Here is a 12,016-nt window from a genome sequence, read left to right on the forward strand (position 1 = left end):
TCTTCACAACATCAAGCAACTGCTTCACATCCGAGTCCTTCAGCTTGTTGTAACTCAGGTACAAATGTTTCAGATGGGAGGGGTTGGACTTCAGAGCTGAGACCAGATAATCACAGCTGATCTTTGACAACCTGCAGTTCATCAATCTGAATGAAGAATAAAAGATGTTAATAAAATCATTGATAATCAATCAGATGTTCAGGTTTTACTGTGCAGATCAACATTAATACGTCCTAATCAATGAGCTGTTCTCTAAAATAAGTAGTGACTTTGTCCTTGTGTTATTGTGGATCATCATCATGTCAGCCTTCTATACTTTCAACTAACACTCATCTTTGAGATGACAGACTAAATTTAGGACAGGAAAAGAGAAAATATGAGCAAGAGGAAATATTCACCTTTATGGATGGAAATTCTGTATGAACATGAATTAAGTTCAGTTTGTAATTAAACAAATCAGATCCACAATAGTAACAGACATCCAGTGCACTGACCCCAAAGTCTCCAGTCTACAGTCTGGACTCTCCAGAAAACCACACAGATGCTTCACCCCTGAATCCTTCAGGTTGTTGTCACTCAGGTCCAGATATTTCAGATGAGAGGGGTTGGACCTCAGAGCTGAGACCAGTGAGTTACAGCTGATCTTTGACAACTTGCAACGAATCAATCTGAATAAAGAATAAAATATGTAAATTAAATCTATTCATGTCAGCACAGATCAGATCAATAACATGCTGCTGACATCAGTGTCTTCCTAACATACCTACACTGTAAGAAATTACTTGATGAGTTTCTTCACAGACAGTATGAACAGAAAGAATGATTACTGACTCCAATAACTCTTTAAATGTATATGTGAACACTAGACTGGTCTTGATTTGAGATCAGACCGACCACCGATTACTGAGGAGACACCTGCTGATATTAAGGAACACGATGCTACTTCATTTAAACCAACTGTTTGTGGTTCATTTTCCATTTGTCAATTCTGACAAGAGAAGTGTTTAATATGATAAAAACATTCAGTGAACTGACCTCAGAGTCTCCAGTCTACAGTTTGGACTCTCCAGTCCAACACACAGCTGCTTCACTCCTGAATCATTCAGGTAGTTGTTGTAGCTCAGGTCTAACTCTGTCAGATGGGATGGGTTGGTCTTCAGAGCTGAGGCCACAACTTCACAGTGACTCTCTGAGAGTCCACAGTCAGAAAATCTGTCATGACACATGAATATAAAATATGTTAATATGAATGAAGACACTTTATCATTTACTTCATGCATTTGAAGACTAAACAGCTTGACTCATCCTGTTTGACATCAGTGATTCAGCTTCTTATCTGATCTGACAATAACTCTCATCAGTTTCTCTTAAACCTCCAGACTTCTAAACTTTGTTTTGTTTTAATCTGCAAATGAATGGAGAGATAAATGGAGTTACATTTAGGCTTCTTCCACACAGTCCGTCAGTGAAATCTGATCTCACGTCTGACTCCATAAAGTCATGATGACTAAAATGATTCAAATGTGGAAAACACCCCTTTAAGTCACATCTAGAACCGATTAAAAACAGGCAATGTCTAATTCAAAATAATATATAGTAATATATTAATTAATATATTTATTAAATATATTAATTGACAGACAGCTCTAATACACTTTATATATAAATAATGGAATATAAAAAGAAGAAAATCTACATTCTCACAGTGTTTGAAACAGCTGGAGAACATCTATAACAAAATACAACTGACATGTAATGTTCGCAATAAACAAGTTAAACACTGTTTGATAGGGTGATAATTTTATAGTGTGAACATTTAAAGAACTAAACTAATGTAAACTGATTTATAATGTTAATCACATCTGGACTCACTGAGCCTTTCTGCAGTTCCTAACAGCTGGAATCAGTCTCCATCGTCCGTCCCATGATGTGTAGTAATTGTTCAGGTCCAACTCATCCATAACCTCCTCTGACATCTGCAGCATGTAGGCCAGAGCTGAACAGTGGATCTCAGAGAGTTTCTTCTCTGATCTGTTCTTTGACTTCAGGAACTCTTGGATCTCCTGATGAACTGAGAGGTCGTTCATCTCCATCAGACAGTGGAAGATGTTGATGTTTCTGTCAGGAGAAATGTTGTCCATGTTCATCTTCTTCAGGTTGTTGATGGCTCTCTGGATGATTTCTGGACTGATGTCTGTCTGACCCAGCAGACCTCTTAACAGTCTCTGGTTGGACTGCAGACAGACGCCATGGAGGAAGCGAACCAACAGGTCCAGGTGACCATTTATACTCTGCAGGGATTTCTCTATGACTCTGTCCAGAAAGACATCCAAAGTTGAGTCATTGTAGTTTTGTCCCAGGAAGTACTCCAGCACCTCTGTCTTCCTTTTGGTATAACAGTGGATCATGTAGACTGCAGCCAGAAACTCCTGAACGCTCAGATGGACGAAGCAGAAAACCTTGTCCTGGTACAGTCCTCTCTCCTCTTTAAAGATCTGTGTCAACACTCCTGAGTACACTGAGGCTGCTCTGATATCGATGCCACACTCTGTCAGGTCTGATTTATAGAAGATCAGGTTTCCTTTCAGCAGCTGATCAAAAGCCAGTTTTCCCAGAGACTCAATCATCTTCCTGGTCTCTGACCTCCAGTGTGGATCTGTCTCAGATCCTCCATCATACTTGACCTTCTTCACTTTGATCTGAACCACCAGGAAGTGGATGTACATCTCTGTCAGGGTCTTGGGCAGCTCTCCTCTCTCTCTGGTTTTCAACACATCCTCCAGAACTGTAGCAGAGATCCAGCAGAAGACTGGGATGTGACACATGATGTGAAGGCTTTGTGATGTCTGGATGTGGGAGATGATCCTGCTGGCCTGCTCCTCATCTCTGAATCTTTTCCTGAAGTACACCTCCTTCTGGGGGTCAGTGAACCCTCTGACCTCTGTCACCATGTCAACACAGTCAGGAGGGATCTGATTGGCTGCTGCAGGTCGTGTGGTTATCCAGAGGTGAGCAGAGGGAAGCAGTTTCCCCCTGATGAGGTTTGTCAGCAGCACATCCACTGAGGTGGACTCTGTAACATCAGTCAGGATCTCAGTGTTGTGGAAGTCCAGAGGAAGTCGACACTCATCCAGACCGTCAAAGATGAACACAACCTGGAACTCTTCAAAGCTGCAGATTCCTGCTTCTTTGGTTTCAGTAAAGAAGTGATGAACAAGTTCCACCAAGCTGAACTTTCTCTCTTTCAACACATTCAGCTCTCTGAAAGTGAATGGAAATGTGAACTGGATGTCCTGGTTGGCTTTGTCTTCAGCCCAGTCCAGAGTGAACTTCTGTGTTAAGACTGTTTTCCCAATGCCAGCCACTCCCTTTGTCATCACTCTTCTGATTGGTTTATCTCTTCCACGTGAGGCTTTAAAGATGTCTTCTGGTCTGATGGTTGTTTCTGGTCTGTGTAGTTTACTGGATGCTGTTTCAATCTGTTTGGCCTCATGTTCATCATTGGCCTCTGCAGTCTCTCCCTCTGTGATGTAGAGCTCTGTGTAGATCTCATTCAAAAGAGCTGAGTTTCCTGCTTTAGCTATCCCCTCAAACACACACTGGAACTTCTCCTTCAGAGTAGATTTAAGTTTCCGACCAGCTCCATCAGGAGTTCCTTAATGAACACACAATAGATAATTATGTAAATATATTACACAGTAAGTATTCTAATACTTCATTCCCCTAAAGAATAGGTGTTTGAATATATCTTGGTTTATCACTTGAGATATCAGTAAATGTTTCATTTATTCATCAGGTTCAATGTTCAGAGATATCATCTTACTGCTCTGCAGACGATCAGCCAGCTCCTCCTGCTTCATTCTCCTCAGGAAGTTCAGTGTGATCTTCACAAATGCATCTCTGCTGCTCCTCGTCTGCTCTTCATCCTCACCCTCCAACACCTCCTCATCCTCCCTCTGACTCTCTAAGCATTCTGGGTAATCTGGACTCATATCCCTCTGAATCTTCTTCAGCTCATTCTTCACAAAAGTGACAATATTGTCCTCCAGCAGCTGAAACAGAAAACGATATGAATGACAACCAGACTGAAATCATGGAGACAAACATCAGATCCATGTTGGACAGACTGACAGTCCACTGGTCTGCAAAGAGCAGCACGGAGATGATGGAAAGTAGTTGTTGTCCACGCACAGACCTTAAATATGGAGTCCAAGTGTGTTTGATGCTGATGAACAGACTGACCACAGAGAACATTTAAACTCTGCTGCTCCATTCTGTGAATGAATCATCAACAATTAGTTCACATCATATCAGTCCACAGAGACCAATCTGTAAATGCCCATGAAGTGATATCTGGACGTGAACAGTGAATCAGTTGAGTTCAGATACTTTTGCGAGACTCACTCATGTTTTGATTTGGTTAAGACTGTGTTCCGCTCTACCGCTGCCATTTTCAAAGAAATGTTGGATTATACACTGCACTTATTTTTCTCAAGAAAATCACCATCACTTCAGACTTGGCAAATGCCAACTACTGACTGTCACTATGTTCCCCACAGAGCTTATGTTAACTAGTAGTTACATTAGCTCACTTACAATCTCAAAAAACAAAAATTAAACTGACTGAAAAACTTCAAAGCTGTCCCTGATCCCTGAGGTGGGTTAGCACAGTTTACAGCACAACAACTAATTTAGTCGGTTTCAGATAGATAAAAAACATTTTGAGGTTTCTACTCTCAATGTAAATTAAGACAAAGAGTGCAAAGCTCCATCTGGGACAGGTTCACAGAGAGGCTGTCAATAGCAACTGTCCGTCACAGTTATCTATCATAAAGAGACAACCCTTCTTAATAGCATGAAATAACTAATTAAAACATATACATCAGCATTTTTTTACTACCTGCCTGGGCCCAAGTCCCATCCACTAACATAGAGGGGGTAAGACTTATAACCTATACTGTAGTCAGCCACCAGGGGGAGCGCCACAAGTTTTTGTTTCACTTTGGTGTCCATTTCTCAACAGTCTTTTTCCTCATTAATAAAAACTAACTTCTTCTTTAATGCTCCTGTTTCTTTTAATGTGATGGAGACTCTCAGCATAGTTGCTCCAAAAGCAACTTCGGTCAATTGTGATACCTTTCTCTAACACTGACATTCATGTTTGATGATTAACAATCTTCACCAATGCAGCCATTAGTATTTTATTGAGAAATCTTTTTTTCCCAGGTCTATCTCAGTCAGCAGGCAGCACTGTTTTATTATTATTAGGTCACACCAAGGAACTTAAAGCTATCCACCCCCTGCACCACCTCTCCTTTATGTAGACTACTGAGGGTGTTTGGATTTTCTGAAGTCCACTATAAGTTCCTTGGTTTTCGAAGAGTTTAAGTTCAGGTTATTGTCAACACACCAATGCACAAGATGCGGAACTGCTTCTCTGTAGACTTGTTGATATTTGTTGACTATGGTCTCATCAGCAAATTTGACAATAGTGGCGGTGGTGTGAATGGGAGCAAAGTCATAGGTGAATAGTGAGTAGAGAAGAGGGCTGAGGACACAGCCTCCTCAGTCCTCAGTCCACATTTTGGCTGTCTTTGTAGACGGTTTCTGTTTTCAGCTGAGTGATTTGAATGCTGGGATCAGTGACATGGACAGATGATCTAAGAGTCCCAGATGTGGCAGTGATTGGTCTTTGTAGGCATGTGGGTTGTTACAGTAGATTTCATCCAGAGTTTTACGTACATTTACGTACTTGCTGTAACATTATCTTACCTTTTGTCAGGAAAATGTTGTTTAAAATTAAAATAAAAATCCTTTGACATGTCACTCTTGAAGGACACACAGCTGGGTTCAGGTGAGTCTGGTCTCTGATGGATCCTGAAAGAAAAACAGTAATGATGAACTCACTGAAGATCAGATATTCAGTTAACAATTTCTACTATTTCTGTACTTACTGTAACATTATCTTACCTTTTCTCAGATAAATTATGTTGTTTAAAATCATGTTCCCCACTCAGAGTGGTTTTAGAGGGAAGGACTCCCTCCTCTCTGTCCTCACACTGATCCATGCTGCTGGATTCACAACAGCTCACGAACACTTTCTACCTTCACCTGCAGAGGATACACAAACCATTCACCTGAACATCAAATCCTTGACATCATTTCTGCTGTAAAAACATCAGCTGCTCCTATTTTCTGTTTCGTATCAGTGTCAGTTGAAAAGCTGTTCTTCTTCTATCAGTCTTTTAATCTACATCCTTCCCCTAGGCCACATAATACAACATCATGGGCTCAATTTTCACTGTTATGCAGATGACACCCAGATTTACATTCACACCAAGCCCGCTCACATACTATCATTATCCAATCTGGTCAGCTGTCTAAATGCCATTAACAACTGGATGATTCAAAATTTCCTCAAACTCAATCAAGATAAGACAGAAGCTATTCTCATTTCCACCCCTAACACTCTAAAAAAACTTGAACATCTGCAGCTATCTATCCCCGGCTATTTCACTACAACCTCTGCTGAAGTTAGGAATCTGGGCGTAATGCTTGATCCTACTCTCTCATTTGAGTCACATATCAAAAATATCACCAGGGTGTCTTTCTTCCACCTCAAAAGCATCTCCAAACTCCGACCCTCCCTCAACGCATCTGCAGCAGAAACTCTCATACATGCCTTCATCACATCTAGGCTTGACTACTGCAATGCTCTACTGTACGGCATCTCGGCTAAAACCCTAAACAGGCTGCAGTATGTCCAAAATTCTGCTGCAAGGCTACTCACCCGCACCAGGTCCTGGGATCACATTACTCCCATCCTCCAGCACCTGCATTGGCTTCCTGTTCACTACCGCATTCAATACAAAATCCTTCTCTTAGTCTATAAATCCCTACACAATCTGGCCCCATCTTACCTATCGGATCTCCTTACCCCATACGTGCAATCCCGCACCCTCCGCTCTACAGACACATGTCTGTTAGCAGTCCCCACAACGCGACTTCGCTCCATGGGTCACAGGGCCTTCAGTGTGGCAGGTCCTAAATTGTGGAATGCCCTGCCGCTTGTGATGCGCCAAAGTGCATGTATGTCCACTTTTAAAACTCAATTAAAAACACATCCTTTTAGCTTAGCTTACCTGTCAGCCCCCTGATCTCTACTTGTACTGCCTCTTTTATCTTATTTTATTTTCCCTGTTTTTATCTGTCTTTTTTTTTCTCTACAATTGGTCTTCACTTTGTGCTCAGTGTACTATTGTGTGTCTCTGAGGGTGTTTTATGTTTTATGTTCCTCTGCGTCTCGCCATTCTATGTACCGTGTATCCTTGTATCCATGTTCACCTTATGTTATGTCCTTCCTTGCCTATACCTAATTTGTACAGTGTCCTTGGGTACCTTGAAAGGCGCTTTTCTAAATAAAATTTATTATTATTATTATTATTATAGTCTACAAGCTGGAGTCATGAAGCTGCAGAAGTGAAGAGCAACAACACTGCAACTTCATCTGAGACATTTCTTTTTCTAACAATATAGTTTGATTTGTGAAAAAAGTAAACAAAAATCAGCTGATTATCATGTTGTTGGATCCCATTACACTGGATTTTTAATCTTAAAACGCCGGACTGATTTGACCTTTGTAATGAGATAAGAGGAAGTGAAAATCTTACACAGCAGAAACAAACAGAGAAGTTACTGAAGACAAAATGAAAGTTTGAAACAAACCAAACTTACAGTTTATTCAAACAGTCCTTAAACAAATCTACTAATTCCCTCTATGCTCAACACCTGGACAATAGAGCCTCTGACACAGGTGAGCTACTTCCTGGAACGAGTCAGGCTTCACCTGTGATGGAGGTTAGTAAAAAAAGACATGTGATGAGTCCCTGAATTCTGACTAACGTTTTTATATCTTATATCTATATGCTCCACAGACTGATTCAGGAAAATCTACCTCCAGTCATCAGAAAGTGGAGCTACACAGAAACAACGACTCTATGTTCACCTGATGATCATCAACTAACTCTACAGCTGATCTTACTCACGTGACTCTGATCACAAACATTGACACGAAATGGCGGATATTCAGTTTTTAACTGTTGACTCCTTCGTCCCAACGTTCAGCTGTGACTCAGTTAAATATCGATCACATTTCTACTGGAACTCAGCTGCTGACATCTGATGTTAAAGAGTAAAACATTAGAAACTGCTGCTGACTTTACCTTCAGACGGAGGTTAACACGGAGAAGGGGACACAACGCTGATGAAGTGAAAATAAACTGAACCAGAAAACCAGGGATGCGTTTGAGGAATCTTGTAAATCAGAAACATCATTCAGAATTTAACTCAATAATATTATTGTTATTTTTATTACTACTATTACTGCTGTCATTATTACTATTACTACTATGATGTGTGGTTATTAATATTTTCCATTAATAATAATCCAGTGTATAATGAACACAATATAATTTCAAAGACAACATTTTGGTGAATAAAGCCTGGATCCACCTACAAATGAACTTTATTGAAATCACCAGTACAGTTTAGAGTGAATGATGAACCGTGTCCTCCCAGAATAAAACAGATTTCAGTGAATATGTGTCTCCTGAATTTGGTGCTTGAAAACAGATTTTAGTGACGTCTGCTGACTGTAAAAAACTCCACATATCACATCAAAATAAAGCTTCTTCTTTAAGTGAAACTTCAGCTGATACGTGATAAATGATTGAAACTGTACATCAAGTACAAATTAGAGGTATGAAACATTTCTAAGTAATCTTTCTGAACCCACAAACATGGGACATGATTCAGGAAAAAATAAAATTAGCAATCTTAAATTTGAGGAAGTTGAAAAATTATTTTACAGAAGGAAGTGTTATTTTGGGGACTATTTTCAGCAGCAGATTAATCCACGTTTGATCCTGCAGTCAGTAGCTTTGGACATCAGGTAGATCCTTTGTTCGTTTATTTTGTCAGTTTAATATTATTTGTAATGCAGCTGGATTTTATTAAAGTCTCTGAAATGTTTTAAGGTTTTAGGACAAAAGCACATTATTGATTTTGTCCAGGAAAACAGCAAAGTCCTGAGTTAGTGTGTGCAGGGGGCAGAGTAGGTAAGGAATTGAGCTTCCTGGCAGCCTGGTGGATGAAGCTGTCCTTGAGTCTGCTGGTCCTGGCTCGAAGACTCTGCAGTCTCCTCCCTGATTGCAGCAGAATGAGGAAGTTGTGTGACAGATGGGTGGGATCACCTAAAATGCAGAGGGCTTTGCGGATGAGACGGGTGTTGTAAATGTCCTGGAGGGAAGGGAGAGAGACAAAGATGAAACGAGGAGGTGCATGGTAACAGAGTGAAAGCAGGAGCTTCACTGTATAAAATGAAAATTAGGAGATGCACTGATAAAAAAATAAAATAAGGGGATGCACTGTAACAGGAGATGCACTGAAAAAACTGAAAACTTGGAGGTGCACTGTCAAAATGCAAACACTGCACATGACCCTCCTGTTGCACACACCCTGTTGCGAGAAGCCCCCCCCCCCCCCCCCCCCCCCCCCCCCCACACACACACACACATGAATTTGCAGAGCTATGACATGTAGAAGAGTTATGGACAGTTAAGAGATGTTCATCTCACCTCTGATCTTTGGTCTGGTTCTCAAGTTCCCCACTGGGACCTTACTGGAAACAACAGCTCCTTCACAGGCTGCTACAGGCAGTCGTCATAAAGCAGAGCTGCAAAGAAACAATGACTCTGTGTTCATTTAAATAGGCTACATATTCATTAATGTAAGATCAAGAACACATCACTGTGTTCATCTGATGACTGTTTCCATGGCAAATGATGTTGGAGGTTGTAAATTATTCTGAATTCCTGTTGCACTGATGTTAATGTACACTATATTACCAAAAGTATTCGCTCACCTGCCTTTACTCATTCTATGAACTGAAGTGCCATCCCATTCCTAACTCATAGAATTCAATATGATGTCGGTCCACCTTTTGCAGCTATTACAGCTTCAACTCTTCTGGGAAGACTGTCCACAAGGTTGAGGAGAGTGTTTATAGGAATTTTTGACCATTCTTCCAAAAGCGCATTGGTGAGGTCACACACTGATGTTGGTCGAGAAGGCCTGGCTCTCAGTCTCCGCTCTAATTCATCCCAAAGGTGTTCTATCGGGTTCAGGTCAGGACTCTGTGCAGGCCAGTCAAGTTCATCCACACCAGACTCTGTCATCCACGTCTTTATGGACCTTGCTTTGTGCACTGGTGCACAGTCATGTTGGAAGAGGAAGGGGCCCGCTCCAAACTGTTCCCACAAGGTTGGGAGCATGGAATTGTCCAAAATGTTTTGGTATCCTGAAGCATTCAATGTTCCTTTCACTGGAACTAAGGGGCCAAGCCCAGCTCCTGAAAAACAACCCCATACCATAATTCCTCCTCCACCAAATTTCACAGTTGGCACAATGCAATCTGAAATGTACCGTTCTCCTGGCAACCTCCAAACCCAGACTCGTCCATCAGATTGCCAGATGGAAAAGCGTGATTCATCACTCCAGAGAACGCGTCTCCACTGCTCTAGAGGCCAGTGGCGGCGTGCTTTACACCATTGCATCCGACGCCTTGCATTGCACTTGGTGATGTGTGGCTTGGCTGCAGCTGCTCGGCCATGGAAACCCATTCCATGAAGCTCTCTGCGTACTGTACTTGGGCTAATCTGAAGGTCACATGAAGTTTGTAGCTCTGTAGCAATTGACTGTGCAGAAAGTCGGCGACCTCTTTGCACTATGCGCTTCAGCATCCGCTGACCCCTCTCCGTCACTTTACGTGGCCTACCACTTCGTGGCTGAGTTGCTGTTTTTCCCAAACGCTTCCATTTTGTTATAATAGAGCTGACAGTTGACTGTGGAATATTTAGGAGCGAGGAAATTTCACGACTGGATTTGTTGCACAAGTGGCATCCTATGACAGTTCCACGCTGGAATTCACTGAGCTCCTGAGAGCGGCCCATTCTTTCACAAATGTCTTGTTTCACAGTCTGCATGCCTGAGTGCTTGAATTTATACACCTGGGGCCAGGCCAAGTGATTAGAACACCTGATTCTGATCATTTGAATGGGTGAGCGAATACTTTTGGTAATATAGTGTATTTCTATAAAGCGATGAAGGTATGTGAATACTAATCTGACAAAATATCCAGCGTATTTCTACAACCTAGTCTCTCCCTCAATGTCAGTCATTTTATTTTGCCGATTTACACGTTTCTTCATCCCTAGAAAACGTTGGGCTATAGGAGAACAAGAGGTCCTATTTTAATAGATAAGCCATGTGTTGCTTTGCAAAACCTCTAAACTGCATAAAATTGAAACAGGATAATGCTAATGGGGATGGAGTGCTTAGCAGCCGGGCATTTATAGTCTCACAGACCTATTATGGTTAGTTGTTTTTGTTTTTTAAGGCTCCAAAGGACAGTAAACCTAGCCGGTCGGCTAGGTAGATCTGTCGGGTGCTGGTGTTCTTTGTCCTATGTTGTATTGTTTTTTTTATTTTTTTTTCATGATTCTTTTGCACATTCTTATTTTTCTGGTTATTCATCACAGCTAATTTGCGCTATAAATACAGAACAACATATAACATGACAGGAACATTAAAAATAGTTACTTGGAATGTAAAGGGAGCTAACTTAGCCACGAAAAGAAAAAAACTTATGATATATCTTAAACAAATGAGGGCGGATATTGCTCTTCTACAAGAGACACATTTAGATGCAATAGAATCGAAGAAGCTACAGAGGGGCTGGGTTGGTCAGATTTTTTACAGTGCATTCTCATCCAGTAGGCGAGGGGTTATTATTTTGATTCGCAAAACTGTGACTACTAAAGTGTATGACCAGAAATCGGATACAGAGGGAAGATGGGTTGCGATTGATGTGGACCTAATGGGCAGGAGATGTTCCCTAGTAAATATATACGCCCCTAACACAGATTCTCCAGAGTTTTTCTATAACCTACATGCAGTA

At 41.2% G+C, this 12,016-nt stretch overlaps 1 protein-coding gene across 1 annotated transcript; it reads right to left on the reverse strand.

Annotated features, from left to right (window-relative positions):
• Positions 1 to 404: 404 nt before the first annotated feature.
• Positions 405 to 5,805, reverse strand: LOC311509136 (protein NLRC3-like). Its single transcript, XM_084574200.1, has 6 exons — positions 5,773 to 5,805; positions 4,196 to 4,274; positions 3,824 to 4,052; positions 1,873 to 3,655; positions 1,036 to 1,212; positions 405 to 668 (listed from the first exon to the last, which is right to left on the reverse strand). The coding sequence occupies exons 2-6, from the start codon at positions 4,271 to 4,273 to the stop codon at positions 437 to 439; spliced, it is 2,499 nt and encodes an 832-aa protein (XP_084430326.1). The 5' UTR covers position 4,274; positions 5,773 to 5,805; the 3' UTR covers positions 405 to 436.
• Positions 5,806 to 12,016: the final 6,211 nt, after the last annotated feature.

The sequence above is a fragment of the Chelon labrosus genome (genome assembly GCF_963514085.1).
Source record: "Chelon labrosus genome assembly, chromosome: 24".
Taxonomy (NCBI): domain Eukaryota; kingdom Metazoa; phylum Chordata; class Actinopteri; order Mugiliformes; family Mugilidae; genus Chelon; species Chelon labrosus.

Excerpts from the sequence above, each read along its gene's own strand:
- LOC311509136 (XM_084574200.1), bottom strand. The coding sequence starts at position 4,273 with ATGGAGCAGCAGAGTTTAAATGTTCTCTGTGGTCAGTCTGTTCATCAG. Across the intron at positions 3,656-3,823 it reads GGCTGATCGTCTGCAGAGCA|GAACTCCTGATGGAGCTGGT; the intron begins GTAAGATGATAT and ends GTGTTCATTAAG. Across the intron at positions 669-1,035 it reads TGTAGACTGGAGACTCTGAG|ATTGATTCGTTGCAAGTTGT; the intron begins GTCAGTTCACTG and ends TTCTTTATTCAG.